This window comes from Hyperolius riggenbachi, chromosome 8, assembly GCF_040937935.1.
Source record: "Hyperolius riggenbachi isolate aHypRig1 chromosome 8, aHypRig1.pri, whole genome shotgun sequence".
In the NCBI taxonomy this organism is placed as follows: domain Eukaryota; kingdom Metazoa; phylum Chordata; class Amphibia; order Anura; family Hyperoliidae; genus Hyperolius; species Hyperolius riggenbachi.
The window spans coordinates 262,726,193-262,749,341 of NC_090653.1; the positions used below are offsets into that span (position 1 = coordinate 262,726,193).

The 23,149-nt window shown below is 44.8% G+C and overlaps 1 protein-coding gene across 1 annotated transcript; it reads right to left on the reverse strand.

The window, feature by feature from the left end:
• Positions 1-1,864: 1,864 nt before the first annotated feature.
• On the reverse strand, positions 1,865-16,711 carry LOC137527816 (kelch-like protein 9). The gene is made up of 4 exons (XM_068248758.1): positions 15,674-16,711; positions 10,456-10,708; positions 7,360-7,520; positions 1,865-2,470 (listed from the first exon to the last, which is right to left on the reverse strand). Exons 1-4 carry the CDS (start codon positions 16,709-16,711, stop codon positions 2,084-2,086), a joined length of 1,839 nt encoding a protein of 612 aa, XP_068104859.1. The 3' UTR covers positions 1,865-2,083.
• Positions 16,712-23,149: the final 6,438 nt, after the last annotated feature.

The following is a 23,149-nucleotide window of genomic DNA, read 5'->3' on the forward strand; positions in this document are numbered from 1 at the left end:
ACATTAAAATAAAAACAGGAGTGGAATAAAAAGAAAGGAGAACTGCATGCACATGCTAGTCCCCCCATTTGTGATCCATAATTACCAGTAACCAAAGTAATAAAAATACATTCAATTATAGAACAATTGTTTAAAAAGTGACAAATCTGCTTTAAAGTGGACCTAATCCAATAGAAATATGGCAACTGCCTATCTGTATTTGTGAGTGTGTGTGTGTGTGTGTGTGAGTGAGTGTGTGTATCACATCTGCTTGCATTATATGCATACTGTGCTATATAGACTTGTTCGGGGAACAGCCAGCAGACTCCTGGCTTACTGCTCTACTGGCTACCCAGGGCTGGTGCTTCCATAGAAGCAAAGGGGGCAATTGCCCCAGGGCCACAGAGCCTGGAGGGACCTCCCAAGGTGTCCCTCCCAACACATCTTAACTGTGCTCCCGGGGCTCCTGCAATCTCTTTGGCAGAGTAGTGTTTCCCCTGTCCCGGTGGGTGCACTCCTCTGTCAGTCCGTGGCTTCAGGCACTCCCCAACTTCATCCTTGCAAAGTCTTTATGACCTGACAGATTGGGACAGGCTAGACAATACTCTGCCAAAGACATTGCAGAGGTCCCAGGGAGCTCAGCTTAGTTGAAGGGTGGTCTGGGGCGGTGGCAGTTGGGTCTGGGGCCCTAAGGGGAAATTTGCCTGCAGCAAAGGACCTCTAATTTTTATATTTATTTAACTATTTATATAGCATCGACATATTATGCAGCGCTGTATAGAGTATATTGTCTTGTCACGTAACTGTCCCTCAGAGGGCATCACAATCTAGTCCCTACCATAGTCATATGTCTATGTATTTATCGTGTAATATATGTATAGTAGTCTAAGGCAGGGATGGTCGTAGTCAGCCAACTTCGCTACGCTGGAAATACGCGTAGTTTTACGCAATTACGCTTCGCCAAACTACGGCTTCAAAAACAAATATTTGCTTCGTATGCATTTCGTAGAATACGCGTTAAAATACGCAATTACGCGTAGTGCGAAGCGTAGTGTATGCAGATACTTATGCCCGTATGCAGAAAATTGTACGCATTAATTTCTTTAGAAATGCATATACTGGGAACCCTTCTATGCGTACATTCCCCTTTCTAATGCGTAAATTTGTATGCATACAATCGCATGCGGAAAATTAGACGCGAGTAACGCATTCGTAGATCACTACGCAGTACACATGTTAACTACGCATAGTGGGCGTAAGCTACGCGTAGCGGTACTTCGCTACGCGTAAATTCGTAAGCGTAGGTTTGAAACTTCGCCTATGAACTACGATGCGTAGATGCGAACTACGATGCGTAAATTCGCACTGGTGTAGTTTCTGCTCATCCCTGGTCTAAGGCCAATTTAGGGGGAAGCCAATTAATTTATCTCTATGTTTTTGGGATGTGGGAGGAAACTGGAGTGCCCAGGGAAACCCACAGACACGGAGAACATACAAACTCCTTGCAGATGTTGACCTGGCTGGGGTTCGAAGTGGGGACCCAGCGCTGCAAGGCGAGAGCGCTAACCACTATGCCACCGTGCTGCTTTTTGGTGGTGGTGGTTGTGGTTGGGGGCTGTCAATAGCATTTCCAGTGTTGACAAGAGGATTTATCACCCTCTTGGATTGATTGAGACACTTTACGAGGCTTTGTAGACTGTTCTCTTTCAGGTTGAGTCTGTTGTATGATCAAAGCATTGCTTAGTTTAATAACAGGGCCAAAATTCCAACATCATAAACGAACAGACTGCGAACACCCAGCCTAGATGGATGTCACCCAACGGGGATCGGGACCCAGTCCACTTGGGCGACATCGCTGGGCTGCACAGGCATGAGTCAGTTGTGTAGCTGATGACGCATACTGTTGCTATGCAGAGGGGCGGAGGGATGACGGAGTGTCACTTGTGTGATGTCATGGGGTGGGCAGGGGAGTGGTGTGCACAAGGGAATCGGACATCACTGGGGGTGAGTGTGTACACACTTTACTGATGATCTAGGTTTGTATGAATAGGTGATCTCTTACGTACAAGGAAATGGATTATTTCAGTTAGTCCTTAAAAAGTCCCTACTGTTCTTCTCTGTCTTGTTTGCCAGTAATAAACAGGTTGAGAGTTGATCTCTTGAGGTTGGGAGTTGAAGGCATCTCCTCTGCTTTCTCTTTGGGTTTAGTGATCATTCCATGTGGAAGCTTGATGACACAGGAACTATGGTCAACCAAAGGCCAGGGCAGCGACCCCATCTTCTTCCATGTTTTGGCTACTGGATCGTATACGAAGACGCCATCTTCTTTGTTCATGCGCCTCAGTGACCCACCTCCGGTGATGACGAGTTTGGACTGGTGGGTGACAATGCTGAACTGGCAGCAGTCAAAGGGGGATAGTGTCAAGGTGCTCCACTGATCAGTCGGGGGACAGTAGTACTCAGTTTCGTTCACGTGGATCCACTCCTTGGCCTACAACAAAGCAGAAAATGGAGATTAAGGAGAATACGAGTTTTGGATGTACAGACCTATTCCTTGATTAGATTTGTATCTAATTTAGATTACTTTAAATCTGGCCACTAACGGTCCAATTTCTAGCGAAAAATCGTTCAAACGATCAGAAATTCTGATCGGATTGGTTGTAAGTACTCTCCATTGGTGGACACAATCGATTATGAACGAGTGAAAAAAAATGTCGCCCGAATGAATTTTTGTCGAACGAAAATTTGGATTTTCTTGGTGGTCGTGATAGATAGGAAGCAATGATTGGTTAGTTGATGGTGTAGTGAACGATTTTTCGTCCGATCAGAATGTCTGATCGCTCGAACGATTTTTCGCTAGAAATTGGACCGTTAGTGGCCAGCTTAAGTGTTGTGTTAGCTGCACAGAAGTGAATTTCTAGAAGGACTTGGAATGCTGAGAGTTCCAAATCTCTGTGTTACATAAACCAGCCCATTCTTCCCTAAAGTAAGTATACAGACCTCAGATGCTTCAAACAGCCCAACCCAATAATTACAGACTTACCGTATTTTCTGGACTATAAGAATCACTTTTTCGCCCTCAAAAGTGGGGAAAAAGTCACTGCTTCTTATAGTCCAAATGCAGGGAATTCCTGACTTGTGAACGCCTGCCAATAGGAACCTCCAACCCGCCACAATGTGGGGGACTCCCTGTACTGTGCCCATGCAGAGGAGGACACATGGGGAGGCAAAGAGGCAAAGAGGAGCACACAAGGGGGGCATGTGCAGGACACAGGAGGACACGAGGGACAGAGGAGGACAGAGGGAGACACAAGAGGTACAAGGGGGCATAATCCACAAGATGCCCCTTCACTATGGATACACCAGATTTTGTATATATTTTTTTCCCCTTGTTTTTTGTCCTCTAAACCTAGGTGTGTCTTATGGTCAGGAGCATCTTACAGTCCCAAAAATACAGTATTTGTCTGAGTTAGGTCAGAGATGAGGGGTATAGTCCACTGATGCCACTGACCACCGATATTTACCTAAACACATATTTACTCAAACTCACAACAAGAAGTTCATATGTTCATACAGTTAGGCCCATAAATATTTGGACAGAGACAACTTTTAACAGACTTTCAGCTTTAATTCAGTGAGGTGAACAAAACAGTTGCATAAAAATGTGAGCTAAGCAGCGGCGGCTCCAGCATAAAAATTTGGGGGGGGGGTGGGGGGGGAGTATAAAGGGGGCACGCTGGCTGGTGGGGCCCATCTGGGTTATCAAAATCGTTGTTTGGTAATTCTGATTCAGAACTTGGTAATCGTGATTGGACCATGCTTTGTAAGAGTTTTTCGCCTTCCTCTGGATCAACAGGGATAGGTGAGGGAGCAGGCTGGAGTTGTACTTTATACTGGTAGAACTCGATAGACGTAAATCTTTTTTCAACCCAAATAACTATGTGGCTATGTAACTTTTTGTCTGTAAAATAAACGCTCTAGTTTATTGGCTATATTAAAAGAAATACAGTAAGCTTTTAGCTAGTAAGCCTTCTTCAGACTCTATTCCTGTTGACTGACAATATTAGAACACACAATCAGAAGGAGGTAGAGAGATTTTTTTGCAAATATAAGTGTCATCCAGATACATTGATTACAAGGGCTCTTGCAAGGATTGGGAGTTATTTATGGTAAATAGATAAGACCCTGCGTGACTTAACGCCTACATAGACTCAGGCTGACATAGAGATTTTTACAGACCCTATCCTGTTCATTGTACGCTGCTAGGGCCTGGAAACAGTTAACTGTTTGTTACTGAGCAGGGGGGCACAGTGATTCCCGGGGGGAGAGAGGGGGCAGTGCCCCAGCATGCACTGCCCATGGAGCCAACTAAAGCAGTTTTTAACCCGATCCCTTCATTTCAGGGATTCAAAAGTAATTGGACAAATTAAATAACTGGAAATAAAATGTTTGTCAGGAATATATTGGGGTGCTTATGATGTAAGGATAATATTTTCATTTTTCTGTCTACTGGGTAAAACCTCAGATGTGTATTGGGCTTGGGTGTAATTGGTCACCTGGCCAGAGTAAACTAAAGTCTAATGTAATTCGGTATGTAGATGTCCATTACCTCTGCCCCATTGTCCAGCAGGGGAAACTGTGTGTACTGCTAATTAGCGGCCAATTGAGGAAGAATAGGCTGGTCGGCATGGCTTTTGAGTCTGGTGTCAGCTATTGTCCCATTATACAAGGAAAGCCTGCTAAGAGTCTTGAGGAAAGGGGTGAAGTCCTTTTGATACCATTTTCTACCTGTGGAAATTGAATTATTGGTGGAGGTGCAACCTCCTTATCTTTGATCAGCTAGGAAGTACTGTCAACAATGGGGTTGTCACCTGTAACGTGGACTAGGGAAATCTTTTTATGTATGTGGGCTATTGTACATTTTTCGCAGGTGGATGTTAGATCTCTGGAGATCCAATTATGACTGAGGATGTAATTAAATCTAGCTTCCCCCCGTCCACACAGGCTTACAGCCTCGAGGCGAATATTTCATTATAAAAACCAGGGGACATCTACCTCAAATCAGTTCTCTTCTGACGGTAGCTACGGCTGGTCTCCTGGCCTAAGCTAGTGGACTCCTGGCCTAGCCAGAACTGTGTCCGTCCACACAAAAGTCCACGATTCTTCTATCTGGACCCCTTTATTTTGGTAAGCAAAATCGCTTTGTGTGTTATCTTTGTAACTTTTATCTTGTAACTATTTTTACTTTGTTTTTTGTAATCTTTTTGTATCTATTAAGTTCTGCACTGTTCTATGTTTTTCTAGAATATTAAATTATTATTTAATAAGTTTGACTTCTGCCGTACTAAACTAACACTCATAGCCTAGAAGAGACTGAAGTGTAACCGTGTATAAGTTCATGCCTAATCGTACTCTTGAGCAACACTACCGTATGAAATTGTAATTGCATTGTGTGTGGGGGCGTTTGTCATACGTTGGCCTAAGCGCGCAGCTGACCCAACGTACGAACAACGCCAGTGCGAGTAGCGACAGCAGAGTGGCTAACAGTATCGTTCGGAACGACTGTTAGTGGGTCTTTGCTTCACGACAGTGTAAGATTGCAACTGTGTGTGTGTGTGGGTGCGTGGCGTTCCCGTATTTGGCCTAAGCGCAAAGCTGACCCAAATACAAAAACGCAGATTGTGTATTGAGCAGCACTCGATAGCTGAGTGAACGTGTCTAGCAACGCTAGTGGTGGCAGTGGGAAGTGTTTGAGGGGTTCCAGCCTTGGTTGTAGCTTAAATAAGGCTGTTCCCCGCTTAATCTGGTCAAACCCGCAGTCGGGAACCGTATACGCAGGCGTGCCGTGGGCCGGTTCCTGACAATGTTCACTTCTAATACTAGATTAAAAACCTTTTGCTGGCAATGACAGCCGGAAGTCTTGAACTCATGGACATCTCCAGATGTTGGGTTTCCTCCTTCTTAATGCTCTGCCAGGCCTTTCCAAACGTTAGGGATACTCATCATTTCTGAAGTATAGTATGGTAGTACATTGCAAAGCAGGCAATTTGGGCACCCACTAGTGGCAGAAGTTTGAGCACCTCCATAGACATCCATTGAAATAGCAGCACTGAAGGGAAATTTGGTGCCCGCAGCGCCTGATAAATAGTGGGCACTGGGTTTAGTGCTCAATGTTTCTCAGCTGCTGCGAGCACCCAAATAAGTCCTCAATGTCGCCATTTCAATGGGCGCCTACGGCTGCCCCCGAAAATTTACTTCTTCACATTTTTTTTGCTGCGGGGGGCGGCAGTTGGTGGTGGGGGGTGGTTAAGGTTAGGCCATAGGTAGGGTGCTTGTGTGAGGGGATGATTAGACGTCAGAGGGTGTTTTGTGCAAGGGGCGGCGGTTAGGCATCAGGTGGGGTGTTTGTGTGGGGAGGGGGGCTGTTAGAGTTAGGCATCAAGAAGGGTGTCTGTGCAGGAGGGGGGGGGGGGGTGGTAAGGCATCAAGAAGAGTGTTTGTGCAGGGGGGGGGGGGGGGGGTGGTAAGGCATCAAGAAGGGTGTCTGTGCAGGGGGGGGGGGTGGTAAGGCATCAAGAAGAGTGTTTGTGCAGGGGGGGGGGTGGTAAGGCATCAAGAAGGGTGTCTGTGCAGGGGGGGGGGGGGTGGTAAGGCATCAAGAAGAGTGTTTGTGCAGGGGGGGGGGGCTAGTAAGGCTTCAGGTAATACAACAAACACAATGTTACCTCAGTGCAAAGGACAATATCGATGGTAACACTCACTGCAGAATTATCCATCATTGCGCTACTCTGTGTGTTTTTTGCATAGGCACCAGGTGAGGTGTTTGTGCGAGGGGGGGGGGGGGGGGTTTGAAGCAGTTAGGCATCAGGAAGATTGTTTGTGCAGGGGGGTTGGTTAGGCCTCAGGAAGGGTGTCTGTGCCAAGGGGGGGGGGGGTTAGGGTAAGGCGTTAGGAGGGAGGGTTCTGTCAGAGTAGGGTTAGTTGCAGCTATAGTAGAATATTGGTATTTAATACCGATATTTTACAATTCTTTTTTCACACTTTAATAGTAGAATATCAGTAAATTTACCGATATTCTACAATCGGCTTTCCTGGGCGCCCCGAATTTCCAGGCGTCCTTATATTACGTATACAGCACATCGGCCCAGTGACCAGATCTGTCTCTGTGGGGTTGAATTATTCCCCCTGTGTGAAGCAAAGTAGCTGCAGTTTGATTTCCAGGTCTTCAGTCCAAAACTGCTGGAGCTGTGACTGAAGGGATGGGATTGGGTTGTACCTTTTTTTTTCCTTTAACAATGTGAAGACATTTTGAATAGAGTTATTACAATAAAGAGGAGCCCTACTTTTATTTATGTGCTGGTTGTGCTGCTTGGTTCTTACCGCATTCAGTGTGCGTCCGCCAACGCAGAAGATCTTGTCTCCGATAGTGGCCATGCCGTGGTCACAGCGGGCGTACATCATGGCGCGGTTCACCACCCAGCGTTTAAGTCTGGGGAGATAGCTGTACACATCGTTCAGAGTTTTGCCTGTGGAATATCCACCTGTATTCGGGAAACAAATGATGTGAAAACACTTAAAGTGTAACTGTCGGGCATAAAATCAAAAATTAATTCTTTATTTTTATCTGGTAAACAAGTAATACGGATGCTTACCAGGAAATCCAAAAGTTAAAATCTCTATTACTTTTCTTGTTTATAAATGATCATTCCCCAGTTTACCTGACTCTTATTTGGTACGTTGCCGCACAAAGGAAGTTGCAGGGCATGCTGGGTTGTCTTTTTTTGCTTCTTTATTTCCCCCTCAGACTTAACTAATGTACAGAAGCAAAAAAGGACAACCCAGCATGCCCTGCAACTTCCTTTGTGCGGCAACGTACCAAATAAGAGTCAGGTAAACTGGGGAATGATCATTTACAAACAAGAAAAGTAATAGAGATTTTAACTTTTGGATTTCCTGATTAGCATCCTTATTACTTGTTTACCAGATAAAAATAAAGAATTGATTTTTGATTTTATGCCCGACAGTTACACTTTAAAACTGAATACAGGACATTAATGAGGAACTTTAACCCAGGAGCCAATACCCTCTTTCTCATAAGAGATCTTTACGTTTTATCGAATAGATCATCAGGTACATTTCTATACAGTGATGTGAAAAACTATGTGCCCCCTTCCTGATTTCTTATTCTTTTGCATGTTTGTCACACTTAAATGTTTCTGCTCATCAAAGACCGTTAACTATTAGTCAAAGATAACATAATTGAACACAAAATGCAGTTTTAAATGATGGTTTTTATTATTTAGTGAGAAAAAAACTCCAAATCTACATGGCCCTGTGTGAAAAAGTGATTGCCCCCCTTGTTAAAAAATAACTTAACTGTGGTTTATCACACCTGAGTTAAATTTCTGTAGTCACCCCCAGGCCTGATTACTGCCACACCTGTTTCAATCAAGAAATTACTTAAATAGGAGCTATCTGACACAGAGAAGTAGATCAAAAGCACCTCAAAAGCTAGACATCATGCCAAGATCCAAAGAAATTCAGGAACAAATGAGAACAAAGTACTGTAATTGAGATCTATCAGTCTGGTAAAGGTTATAAAGCCATTTCTAAAGCTTTGGGACTCCAGCGAACCACAGTGAGAGCCATTATCCACAAATGGCAAAAACATGGAACAGTGATGAACCTTCCCAGGAGTGGCTGGCCGACCAAAATTACCCCAAGAGCGCAGAGAAAACTCATCCGAGAGGCCACAAAAGACCCCAGGACAACATCTAAAGAACTGCAGGCCTCACTTGCCTCAATTAAGGTCATTGTTCATGACTCCACCATAAGAAAGAGACTGGGCAAAAGCGGTCTGCATGGCAGATATCCAAGGAGCAAACCACTTTTAAGCAAAAAGAACATTAAGGCTCGTCTCAATTTTGCTAAAAAAACATCTCAATGATTGGCAAGACTTTTGGGAAAATACCTTGTGGACCGACGAGACAAAAGTTGAACTTTTTGGAAGGTGCGTGTCCCGTTACCTCTGGCGTAGAAGTAACATAGCATTTCAGCAAAAGAACATCATACCACCAGTAAAATATGGTGGTGGTAGTGTGATGGTCTGGGGTTGTTTTGCTGCTTCAGGACCTGGAAGGCTTGCTGTGATAAATGGAACCATGAATTCTACTGTCTACCAAAAAATCCTGAAGGAGAATGTCCGGCCATCTGTTTGTCAACTCAAGCTGAAGCGATCTTGGGTGCTGCAGCAGGACAATGACCCAAAACACACCAGCAAATCCACCTCTGAATGGCTGAAGAAAAACAAAATGAAGACTTTGGAGTGGCCTAGTCAAAGTCCTGACCTGAATCCTATTGAGATGTTGTGGCATGACCTTAAAAAGGCGGTTCATGCTAGAAAACCCTCAAATAAAGCTGAATTACAACAATTCTGCAAAGTTGAGTGGGCCAAAATTCCTCCAGAGCGCTGTAAAAGACTTGTTGCAAGTTATCGCAAACGCTTGATTGCAGTTATTGCTGCTAAGGGTGGCCCAACCAGTTATTAGGTTCAGGGGGCAATTTCTTTTTCACACAGGGCCATGTAGGTTTTGAGTTATTTTTCTCACTAAATAATAAAAACCTTCATTTAAAACTGCATTTTGTGTTCAATTATGATATCTTTGACTAATAGTTAACGGTTTTTGATGAGCAGAAACATTTAAGTGTGACAAACATGCAAAAGAATAAGAAATCAGGAAGGGGGCAAATAGTTTTTCACACCACTGTATATGATATTGTGGTGAAACCCCTCCCACCAGTGGCGTAGCAACAAGGGGTGCAGAGGTTGTGACTGCACCAGGGCCCCTGGACCATCCTTCAGCCACTGTATTAGCTCTTCATTGGTGTTATGTTAGTAATCATCACCTTTATATGTGCTTTGAATAGTTGTAATCTTTTACAAACTGTTTCCCGATTATATGTTTCTGTGGCTGTTCTTGGCAGCTTTTGATGCTCAATATTAATTGTTCTGTTTAGAGTGCTTTAAGGGGGCCCATAGCTCCTTAGTTACACCACTGCCTCCCACAGTGTGATGTCAGGACCATGGCCGTAACAGTTTCCTGTCTGTGAACCTCTTTGCATTGTGGGAAATGACGGCTGTTTCCAACTGCCAAGCATACAGTGGGGTTGATTCACTATAACAAATAGCGTGCCTTATCAGCGTTAACATGCCTCATCAGAGTAGCATAGCAAGCGCTATGAACTTATGCCTGCTAATTGGCAATGACGAGAGCTCCACTCGTCCTGCCCTGAGCCCCTGCGGGTCCAATCACTGTAAAGGACATTATCCCCGCACTTTGATTACCCAATAGGCAGCTGATGGACCCGTGACAGGGCACAGCATGATCTCAGGATACGCTGTGAACTCGCCATTGTGCATCCGGTGTGGTGGGAACCCAGCCTTGCAATATTTAGGGGACTGGCGGTGACACTTACCCGAAATGTACAGAATGCCCTTGTGGGTGGTGCCGGCGTGGTCAGCCACGGGGACGGGGAACGGGGAGGTGTATTCCCACTTGTTCTCTGCAGGAAGGTACTCTTCCACGCTCTGCGTCAGGTGACCGAATAAAGATCCTCCTCCCACGGCGATGATGCGTTCACCAATCACCTCTGTGTGAAAGCGCGTCCTCCTTTCCAACATGGCGGCAACCTGTAGCCAGGATCCGGTGCGCGGGTCAAATCGAAACACCTGCAGGAATGACACAGCAGCTGATAAGACCATAAATTATGTTTTTAAATGATGTGACTAAGAAAACATCCAAAAGGCCAGTTTCAGTGATGCTCGGATACGCCCCCAATCACGGATTTGACTATTCGGCCGTGGTTGAAAAAAATCCGGAAATGCCGTGATTAACTTTCGGATTTGAAATGGACTCACAAATTCGACCTGGATTTTTCCCATGAATGAGGCAATCACGGAAATTCCCCATACATGCTACAATCACCAAAATTGCATGGATTATAAAAGTGAGATTTGGCTACAACTTAACCACTTCACCACTGAGGGGTTTTACCCCCTGAGCACCAGAGCAATTTTCACCTTTCAGCGCTCCTTCCATTCATTCATCTATAACTTTATCATTACTTATCGCAATGAAATGAACTATATCTTGTTTTTTCCGCCACCAATTAGGCTTTCTTTAGGTGGGACATTATGCCAAGAATTTTTTTTTTCTAAATGTGTTTTAATGGGAAAGTAGGAAAAATGTGGGGAAAAAAATTATTATTTTTCAGTTTTCGGCCATTATAGTTTTTAAATAATGCATGCTACTGTAATTAAAACCCATGAAATGTATTTGCCCTTTTGTCCCGGTTATAAAACCATTTAAATTATGTCCCTATCACAATGTTTGGCGCCAATATTTTATTTGGAAATAAAGGTGCATTTTTTTCATTTTTGCGTCCATCCCTAATTACAAGCCCATAGTTTATAAAGTAACAGTGTTATACCCTCTTGACATAAATATTTAAAAAGTTCAGTCCCTAAGGTAACTATTTATGTATTTTTTTTAATTGTAAATTTTTTAATTTTTTTTTAATTACCAAAAAAAAAAAAAAATGGGGAGTGTGGGAGGTAATGAGTTAATTTTATGTGTAAAAGTCATTTATTTGTATGTGAAAAATGTGTAGGGTGTAGTTTACTATTTGGCCACAAGATGGCCACAGTAACTTTTTGTTTTAATGCGACCTCCAAGCTTCCTTCCGGAAGCTTGGAGGAAGTATAAGGAGGCTGGACACGTGAGTTTTTTCTCACAATGATCGCGCTGCCCATAGGAGAGCAGCGGATCATTGCGGGGCTTAGATCAACGAACGGGAATGGATTTTCCCGTTCATTGATCTCTGGGCGAGCGGGCGGCGGCGTTTACTAGCGGCGGGCGGCGTGTTTACGAGCGGGAGCGCGGACAGCGTCGGGAACGCGGAAAGTACGTATTTCTCCGTCCCTGGTTGTTAAAGGATGGAAAAAGGGGCGGAGAAATACGTACGCGTGGGGGTAAAGTGGTTAAACTTTTAGTTTTTGAGAAATTCGAATTTCAAATTTCAAACAAAAAAGTATTTGTGATTAAAAAGCCGCCAAAACCCGCCGACTTTAGCAGTTAATAGCAAAGCCCTCTTACATGGTAAGAACACCAAATTTGCCAGATATGTTAAGAAGAACACTGGGAACAAAAAGACCTTACAGTTTTTGAGAAAATCGATTTTAACATTTCAAAGGAAAAAAGTAAATATTAAAATGCGGCAAATGACAGTTCTTAGTGAAACAATTCCCACTGACTTTAGCAGTTAATAGCAAAGGCCCCTTACATCCTAGCAACACCAAATTTTCAGGATATGTTGAAAAGATAGTGGGAAAAAAATGACGTGGGGTCCTGAGCCTCTTTAACCCCTTGTCCCCTATGCAGGCTGGGATAGCCAGAATGCGGAGCCCCGGCCGACTGGTTATACCAATATTCCAATCCATGAACAAGGGGCTCTTCCCCACCTCCGGTGCCCCAGGACAGGAGGAGGTGGGACGATGACTCCCTGGGGGGGGGGGGGGGGGGTCCATGGTGGCATCTGGGAGTCCCCTTTAAGAAGAGGACCCAAGATGCCCGCCCCCCTCCAAGGAGAAATGATTATAGGAGTACAAAGTACCCCTTACGCATTTCCATAAAGGGTTAAAACGAATAAAAACACAACAAGAAATATGTTTTATTAATCTTAATTAACCAGAAATATTTACCTGTACCTTTAAGAAGATGTTCCCACGCCAATTTCCTCGGTAATGTCCCACACCAATAGCCTCTGTTATGTCCCACGACAACAGTATCCTCTATCTTGCTATCTTCAGAAATACTTACCTGTACCTTTAAGAAAATGTTCCCACGCCAATATTTTCGAACTTACGGCCTTGATTGAAGATCTCCGACGCCGCCACACACCGCCGGTCCCCGTGCGCACACAGCTCTAGCTATACTTAGTATAGCTAGAGCCAAAAAGCATCTTTGAATTTTGGCTCCAAGGCTCCCCTTTTGTCTATTAACAGACCAATGGGGATCCTTCACATGAATCACGGAAAATATCGTCTGAAAGGCGGATTAGTATGGCTCTGTAAAATGAATACGCTCAGGGCCGGTGCTTCCATTAAGGCACGGGAGGCAAATGCCCCCGGGCCCCTGAGCACTGCTGGGCCTCTGACCTCCCCCTTAACGGTTACATGCTCCTTGGGGCCCCTGCAAAATTGTTAATGGGTATCTCACCTGTTCCCGGCGGGCGGGGCGCTGTTCTGTTCCTTTGTGCTCCTGGTCTTCTTTCTGCTGCCTGCCTCTTGTGACCGGTACAAGTCATTACACTTACACATAACATGCGCTGGTCACAAGAGGCAGGAAGAAGACGGGCAGTGTGCCGGCCGTCAAGACAGTTAAATTACGATGCTGGTATTGTGCAGTTCCTCAAGGAGCACATAGGTAATAACGGGGATATCGGTGCTCATCAGTCCTTGAACCAGCCCTGCATACGCTATAGGCTTTGGATGTGCGTTTGGCTTTTTTAATGGGAGTCTGAAGTGGATTTAAAAAAAACAACTGATACTCACCTAAGTAGAGTGAAGCCTCTGGGTCCTATTTAGCCTTCCCGTTCTCCTCCCGGTGTCCTCGCTCCTCACAGGCTCCCCCTTAGCAGTCCATGACCATTCGGACTGCTCACTTCCGCGTTGGGTGGTCTTCGGCAGCGCAGTACGGAGTGGCCCACCATCAGAATCCCGAGTGCTCCAGACAATGGGCCACTCCGTACTGCGCAAGCGCCCTCTCTGGTACACTCAGGCTTGTGCAGTACAGAGCCGCTGGTCTTCGGGGACCCCAGTGCTTCCTCAGATTGCCAAAGTATTCTGTGGTGAGAGATTCAAACGGAGGAGCCTGCAGGGGAACGAGAACACTGGGAGGAGAACGGGGAGGCTCTATAAGACCATGAGCCTTCACTCTCCTTAGGTAAGTATCTGTTTCCTGGTCGGCAGGGTTGGTGGACAGGAGGCCTCTCCATGTAGTTGCATCTGAGCAGTTGCTGTGCTCAGACGCAAAATGAGAAGAATTTTTTTTCCTGCTGGGTAAAACCACTGAGGGTCAAATGTGACATGCGCAGTGTTACCGAATACTGCCATTCGGCTGCATGTTATTGCTGCAAAATTGTGGCCAGCAGCCAGGTGGCTGAACTCCTCTTCAAGCAAGCAGTTCAGCCACCCATGGAAAACAAATTCATACAATAAGCAGGTTGTGCCATTAGATGGTGCTATAGGACTACTTGAATTTCATGTAACAAGATAAAAATGAAGCACCAATACAAAGAGACGGAGTAATTAAAGTCACAGCATCCAACCATTCGATAATTATCATTGAATTGGATGAAAATTGGTGCCACCGAGAGGATGCCCAAGCAATGATGCGACCAATTTTGGGCTGAAATTGGTCACATGTATCGATTGGACCTGCTGCAAGATGTTGGGCTGTCGTGGTCAATCAGGTTTGCTGCGGTAATGGCAAGCAGTATCGGGACGAACAACAAGCATAACGAAACCCCTGGTGCTGTAACCCACCCCTAGTGTATAAATGTGCCCCCGTGATGTTTACTATATTGCCGACAAGGTACCAACAAGACAGAAGCTGTCACTAAGTTGCATGTCTAGAAATTAACTCTTTGAGGCAGCAAAATAAAACAAGTAAAACAGCCTAGGTATTACTGTATATTCCTGCGTATAAGACTACTTTTTAACCCTTGAAAATATTCTGAAAAGTTGGGGGTCGTCTTATATGCCGGGTATCATTGATGCTGGGTGATACCTCCTATCCTGTTACCGCCTCTCAGATCTTGCTGCTGAGGACTGTAGTAAAGCGGCGCAGGCGCATACGTGTGAGTTCTGACAGGCAGAGAGGGAGGTAAATAGGATACAAGGGCGGGCCAGAGGGGTGAAAGAGGCGTATTTTATGGGCACAGCGCGATCTATTCTTGCATACTGCTCTGATAAACAGGGAGACAGTGAGAGCTGACCAATCCACTTAGGGAGAGTTGACCAGTCCATCCAGTCAATTGACTATATACTGTTATATACTGGGTACCACATACAGTACAGCACCAGTATATGATTTTTTTTCAAATTTGGTGTACGTTGGAAGAGGGGTAGTCTTATACGGTGAGTATATCACAAACTCTATATTTTAACTGAAAAAGTTGGGGGGTCGTCTTATACACCCAGTCGTCTTATACGCCGGAATATACGGTAATTTGTTTTGTACTGTACATACACGTTTCTCTCATCATGTCACATGTCACCACGGGTACACTTTTTAATATAGAAATGTGAAGCATCATGAGAGTTCCTTATTGCTCACATAAAGCTGGCTTATTTCAAATTACTTCTGTTTGCAAATGCAAATTTATATTTTACTCAATGATGGTTAGAGAATTTTTGAAGATGGTCCTTTAGCCAGGAGTGATTATTCAATATGCTCTGGCATTATTGGACTAGGGCAATGGATGGAACTGTTTCGAAATTTTCAAAAAAGTCAAATTTATTGACTAACTCAAATGGAATTCATTAAGGGGGTGAAAAGACAAACTAAAGAATTAAAATAAATGATTTGTCCAAAAATATATTAATTTTATCATAATAGTCCAACACTCTTACCTCATTGGACGGATGTTTGCCTGCTGGGTCAAACCTGGTTTGACCTCCAATGACATACAGGAAGTCACTGATGACTGCCACACTGTGGTTGTACACTGGAGTGCACATCTCCCCTAGTTCAGACCATGAGCTGCCATCTTGGTTCTGGACCCAGATGCTGCTGCACACTTGGTTATCGATTGTCCGTCCACCCAAAACCAGGAGGCTGTCTGTGGTGGACCTAATTGTGGCACCTTCACAATGTAGAACGGGTTGAGCGTAAACTTGGGAATGATATTTTAAAGCTTCTTGTAAGTATCTGAAACAGTGGGAGTCTGTTTTCATGATTGGAGTCTCTTTGACATGTTTCTGGAGATCTTCCAGAGAAATGAGGGGGAATCTGATCCTTCTGAAGACATCTCCTGCCTCTTTTAGCCTGAAGCTGTCGTGTTGCAACCACGTCACTGCCATTCGAAACAGTTCAAGCTCGCTGCAACCCGGAACATCCTCTTGTTCTAGTACCTTACATAGTGTTCTCTTGTCCACCTCGTTCAGATCTCCATAGTGTCCTGGAAGGTGTTTGTAGTGATGGCCAACATAGCCACTGGCCTTCTCTTTCAACTCATCTGGACCATGTTTCTTGACAATATTTAGGATGTCTAAACATGTATCCTGATTCAAGCCCTCTTCCAGAAATTGAAAGCACAACTTCACCGCCTCCCGAACCAACAAGACCTCAGCCGTCTTCAACGTCTCTTCAATATTGGACAATGACAGAGAAAGTTTGTTGGAGTAGATGAAATCCAAAACATTGCGGAGTCCTTTAGCGCTGACGCCGTTGAGTCTGATAACGTTATCTGTCCTAGACTCTGCAAAGAGCAGCTTACAATAGGAGCTGGCAGACGCTAAGATGACTTTATGAGCCAGAAAGAAGACTCCGTCAGCTTCAAGAGTTACGTCACACAGGTCCCGGTTGGAGCGAAACTGCCATATCCTCTCTAGCAACTTTTCGGGATACTTGTCGTAGGTGAAGGTGGAAATATTAGATCCGTTCTGCATGTTGAACACTGAACGAATGAATCCCTAGTGCAAGATATGGCCTCAAAGTAGCTGGCTCTTCAGACCTACATAGCCGAGCTCAGATCTAGCTGTCAAGAACTGAACTATCTGTCACCAAATGACCTGGACTTCCTTGCCAGCAAGACGCCAGGCCCAGAACATAGAAATATTACTAGCTGTAGTGTTGTGAGTTACAACACGCCCCATCTCCCCAGTGCTTGGCAATGTCCCACACATCATCATTTGCTGAAGAAACAAAGATGACCCCTGGGGCTTATCGTTTAACGCCTGGTTGCTTGTGCAAGGTCAGGTGAACCAGACAAGCCCAGGCTTGCATTGTTTAACAAAGAACCAAAGGAATGTTTCAGTAGTATAGGTCAGCTGCAATCAGTGGCTGGATCAAAGCCCGTGCAATAGATCTAAATACACTGAGCACTTGACAACCTAACCCTCCTGTTGCCTTCTCCTCATAAAATCCTAAACTGCAGGTGTTAGTAAGCTATATACATACACCACGTGAGTTAGCTATATATAAACTCCTATGTGTTGTTGTGTTTTACTTTTGGTATTTCACCTTGAAGACAATATTAAACACTATAACATTTTCAACCTCTAGCAAGGACATTATGCATCACTGCATTTTTTCATTCATCACATATCTAAGGCCGCCTACACACGAACAACGCATATCGTCCATCAGGGATCCGGAGCTGATTCCCTGCAGCGACATCGCTGGGCGGGGCTGCACACATCTGCTGTGTAGTTGACATAGCGCTGGGCTGTACACACACCTGATTGTCGGCTGAAGAGATTGTTATCAGCCACCTCAGCCAACTTAAACCAGGCGTGTGTAGGAGGTTTAATAGTTTTCAAGAGAACCGCATTTGACCTGTGTTTGGGCCTGTTTCCACTGCACACAGATTGGATGCAGAATGGATGCAGAAAAACTGACTCCAATGCATGCCTATGGGAAAATCTGCATCAGAAATATCGTGTTTAGTGGAAACAGGCCCATAGGCTTTCATTGGAGTCAGTTTTTCTGCATTCATTCTGCATCCAATCTGCGTGTAGTGGAAATAGGCCCTTTTTCTTTTTTTAATGATTTTTCTGCATTTTGAAATCATGCAGCAGTGTTGTTTTTAACTTGCGATATGCGGATCGCGTTTAATGCAAGTCAATGGAAACACAGGGAAATTAAGGTTTTTTTACTGCAAAAATCGCATGTGAATTTGAAGTTAATAAACATGTTCATGAAAATTAACGTCATTGGTGTGCATGAAAAAAAAAATCACAATCCAAGACTCGTATGCAAATCTGCACCAAAACTAAAAAAAAAAAGCTGAAAAACACCCAAAAAGCTGCAAACGCAATCCGTACAAACGGGATAGCGCATGCACAAAGTGCGAGGATCAGGGATGGTCGTCGTCAGCCAACTTCGCTACGTGGGAACTACGTGTAGTTTTACGCAATTACGCTTCGCCACCATACGGCTTCGAAATCAAATATTCGCTTTGTATGCATTTCGTAGACTACGAGTTAAAATACGCAATTACGCATAGTGTGAAGCGTAGTGTATGCGGATGCTTATGCCCGTATGCAGAAAATTTTACGCATTAATTCCTCTTTTTTTTTTAAATGCTTGTACCGGGAACTCTTCTATGCGTACATTCCCCTTTACAATTTGTAAATACAATCACACGCGGAAAATTAGACGCGAGTAATGCATTCATAGTTCACTATGCAATACACATGTTAACTACGCATAGTGGGCGTAAGCTACGCGTAGCGGTACTTCGCTACGTGTAAATTCGTAAGCGTGGCTTTGAAACGTCACCTATCAACTACGATGCGTAAATTCGCACTGGCGTAGTTTCTGCTCATCCCTGGTGAGGATAAGTGTGAACGCTGCCTATCAAACACAAATTAAAGGACATCTTTTAAGCGATACCAGTTGCCTGACTGCCCTGCTGATCCTCTGCCTCTGATACTTTCAGCCATAGCCCCTGAACAAGCATGTCGCATAAGAAGTGTCTAACAACATTGTCACATCTGTCAAGATTAGCTGCACGCTTGTTTCTGGTGTGATTCAGATACTACTGCAGCCAAATAGATCAGCAGGGCTGGCAGGCAACTGGTAATGTTTAAAAGGAAATAAATATGGCAATAAGTGGTGCTCGTAATGGGTCAATTACGGTTATGCAAAATTTTGCGTAATTTTTCACAATTATGCATTGCTTTATTGTGATTACATTGCGTACAGCATACTAGGTTTGTGAATTGTAATTTTGGCTGTGATTATGCAAATAATCGTAATTCGTGTTCAAATATTTGCATGTATTCGCCAGTATACTGCGCAGCTATCAGTTATATATACATACATATATATTCAATGCAAAAACAGGCGTTCATATGCGGGGGAAAAAAATTGCATCCATCAGCTATCAGCATACTGACACACGCAGTTATTTAAATAATCAATGTGAAAAATCTGTTTGCATGCGTAAAACCTGTTGTGTATAAAATTACGCAAACATGCATAATTACGGTTTGTGATTACATTTCCATGCTAATTTTTTTATATGTAATCTGCAAATTTCATATTGCAATGCATAATTGCGATAAGGCATAATTTCTGCCCACCACTAATGGCAACCTCCATAAACATCTCACTTCAGTTGTCCTTTAACCATTTATGCTGCCTGGATGTGATTGTCACGTCCAGGCGGCTGCTGCTGTGATGTGGCGTGCTCCCGTGCGCGATCATGTGTGCACCTGCGTGCTCCCGTGCCTCCCTCGTTAGCCCGGAGATCAATGAATGGGAACATGGTTCCCATTCATTCATCTTAAGTTCCCGGTAGAAAGACAGACTGCTTCTTTTCAGAGAAAAATAAGTTTCCCGTCCTCCTTATACTTCCTGGAAGCTTCCAGGACTAAAAATAAATAAATAAATAAAAAATAATAAAAAAAAAAAATTAAAAAAAAAATTCACTGTAGCCATCTTGTGGCTAAATAGTAAAATTACATCTACAAAAAAAACACACATTATTACATTTAAAATTAACTGTTTACCTCCCACACCAAAAATTACCCAAATAAAATTTATGAAAAAAAAATTACAATTAAAAAAAAAGTGTTAACTAAGGGTCTGAACAAAAATATGCACGTGAAGAGGGTATATTACGAGCATTTTTAAAATGATAAGCTTGTAAATAGTGATGGACTATGACAGCCGATCACAGGGATTGGCTGGCGGGGGGAGGGAGGGCTGGCGTAGGGTAATAAAAATAAAAAAAGACGTATTTTTAATACAAAAACAAACATATATAAATATTGATAAAAAACAAACAGGGGGAGCGATCAGACCCCACCAACAGAGAGCTCTGTTGGTGGGGAGAAAAGGGGTGTGTGTGTGTGTGTGTGTGGCCTTCGAGTCATCCTGCAGAAGCAACTGTGTCCCTTTATAATTGAAGTGACATTCCACACTTTTGTGAACATAAAGCAATCCCTTTAGTTCAGCTCCGCCCTCCCTGCAGATTAATGACAAACATGAGTTCAGCTTCCTACCCTTGTTTCTCTTGTTGTGCTCACACAACACAGACATTCCACGGTGTTCCTAAGGCCCCGTTCACACTTGCGGTTTTGCGAAAACCGCACCGGATGTCCGGACCGCACCGGAGCCGGATCGGACCTGAACCGTACGGTTCCTGTCCGGATCCGGTCCGGATCCGGTCCGGTTGCATACGGTTTCCGTGCGGTATGAACACGGTTGCGGTCCGGATCCGGATTCTTAAAGAGATAACAACCTGTATAAATACCTGGGGTTCTGGGAGGTCAGCAGAAGCTCTGGGGTCATTGTTGGAGACAGCTGGACGTGTGGAGACCATCCTTGGATACAGAGACAGCAGTTGGGACCATGGATCCAGTCATTTTTTACGCTTATTACCTGGGAATTCTCTCCTTCCTGTTGTTTACCTACTACTATGTGGGGAGAAGGCGTGCTCCTCGCAGGAGATGGTGGGTGCACCCTCTACTAGCCAGGAGGCAGAGGAAGGGAGAGTTCCAGGCCCTCTACCGGGACCTCAGACGACACCCACAGAAGTTCTACAGCTACACTCGGATGTCTATTCCCCTGTAAGTATATAGGCCTAAATACACCAACCCCCACCATTCCTAAACACCCCACCCTCACCCCCACAACACCTCATCCCTGTATACCTAGCTAAACACACCACCCTGACCCCCACACCCCTGTATACCTAGCTATACACTACACCCCCACCCTCCACAACACTCCCAAACCTCTGTAAACACACCTCCCCCATCCTCCACCCAACACCTTGTCCCACAACATACTTTACAGCTTCTTCCTTTACATCTCCTGACAGGTTTGATACCCTTTTGGAGATGGTGAAGGATGACCTTAGGAAGAAGGATACCACGTTCAGGAGAGCAGTCACACCACAAGAACAACTACTCATCACACTGAGGTATGTAAAAACAAATTTTTTTATTGCAAAAACAACCACTTTCCAACATGGAAACATTCTTCCAACATGGAAGACAAAAAAATAACATATCTATGGTATAGCCCGGTCAGTTTTAAGGAACACCAACCACCAACTTTGTGCTGGAAGAGTTGCAGGGCATAGCTGCCCAAGTGTCTTTCGGGGACACCAGGCCCTAATAAATTGAAGTGCTTCAAAAACCTAACCACTGGCACAGGACCCTCTGAGCCATGGGTGAAGGACACAGGTCAGTGAAAAGGCTAGGCCTCTCACCGACCAGTCAAGGTGTCCTTCATCCATGGCTCCAAGGGTCTTGTGCAAGTGATTAGGAACAAGAACAAAGTGAGGAGCAAGAGGAACCGATGGCAGAGGAGCAGGACTACAGGTAGTGTCTTTTGGGGACAAAAGGCCCTAAATTATTAGTGCTTCTAAAACCTAACCACTGGCACAGGACCCTCTGAGCCATGGATGAAGGACACAGGTCAGTGAAAAGGCTAGGCCTCTCACCGACCAGTGAAGGTGTCCTTCACCCATGGCTCCAAGGGTCTTGTGCAAGTGATTAGGAACAACAAAGTAAGGAACAAGAGGAATCAAAGGCACAGGTGCAGGACTACAGGTGCAGTGCAACAGGCACAAGGTTGTGACCCAGGTAGTGTCTTTCGGGGACACCAGGCCCTAAAATTGAAGTGCTTTAAAAACCTAACCACTGGCACAGGACCCTCTGAGCCATGGATGAAGGACACAGGTCAGTGAAAAGGCTAGGCCTCTCACCGACCAGTGTTGGTGTCCTTCATCCATGGTTTCAAGGGTCTTGTGCAAGTGATTAGGAACAAGAACAAAGTGAGGAGCAAGAGGAACCGATGGCAGAGGAGCAGGACTACAGGTAGTGTCTTTCGGGGACACCAGGCCCTAAATTATTAGTGCTTCAAAAACCTAACCACTGGCACAGGACCCTCTGAGCCATGGATGAAGGACACAGGTCAGTGAAAAGGCTAGGCCTCTCACCGACCAGTGTAGGTGTCCTTCATCCATGGTTTCAAGGGTCTTGTGCAAGTGATTAGGAACAAGAACAAAGTGAGGAGCAAGAGGAACCGATGGCAGAGGAGCAGGACTACAGGTAGTGTCTTTCGGGGACACCAGGCCCTAAATTATTAGTGCTTCTAAAACCTAACCACTGGCACAGGACCCTCTGAGCCATGGATGAAGGACACAGGTCAGTGAAAAGGCTAGGCCTCTCACCGACCAGTCAAGGTGTCCTTCATCCATGGTTCAAAGGGTCTTGTGCAAGTGGTTAGGAACAAGAACAAAGTGAGGAGCAAGAGGAACCGATGGCAGAGGTGCATGACTACAGGTGCAGTGCAACAGGCACAAGGTTGTGACCCAGGTAGTGTCTTTCGGGGACACCAGGCCCTAAAATTGAAGTGCTTTAAAAACCTAACCACTGGCACAGGACCCTCTGAGCCATGGATGAAGGACACAGGTCAGTGAAAAGGCTAGGCCTCTCACCGACCAGTGTAGGTGTCCTTCATCCATGGTTTCAAGGGTCTTGTGCAAGTGATTAGGAACAAGAACAAAGTGAGGAGCAAGAGGAACCGATGGCAGAGGAGCAGGACTACAGGTAGTGTCTTTTGGGGACAAAAGGCCCTAAATTATTAGTGCTTCAAAAACCTAACCACTGGCACAGGACCCTCTGAGCCATGGATGAAGGACACAGGTCAGTGAAAAGGCTAGGCCTCTCACCGACCAGTGTAGGTGTCCTTCATCCATGGTTTCAAGGGTCTTGTGCAAGTGATTAGGAACAAGAACAAAGTGAGGAGCAAGAGGAACCGATGGCAGAGGAGCAGGACTACAGGTAGTGTCTTTCGGGGACACCAGGCCCTAAATTATTAGTGCTTCTAAAACCTAACCACTGGCACAGGACCCTCTGAGCCAT

Bases quoted from the DNA above. Each gene is read 5' to 3' on its own strand.
- LOC137527816 (XM_068248758.1), bottom strand. From the start codon at position 16,711: ATGCAGAACGGATCTAATATTTCCACCTTCACCTACGACAAGTATCCC. The intron at 7,521-10,455 runs GTAAGTGTCACC...TCCCGAATACAG, and splicing joins GGGCATTCTGTACATTTCGG to GTGGATATTCCACAGGCAAA. The intron at 2,471-7,359 runs GTAAGAACCAAG...GCTTTGTTGTAG, and splicing joins GCGGACGCACACTGAATGCG to GCCAAGGAGTGGATCCACGT.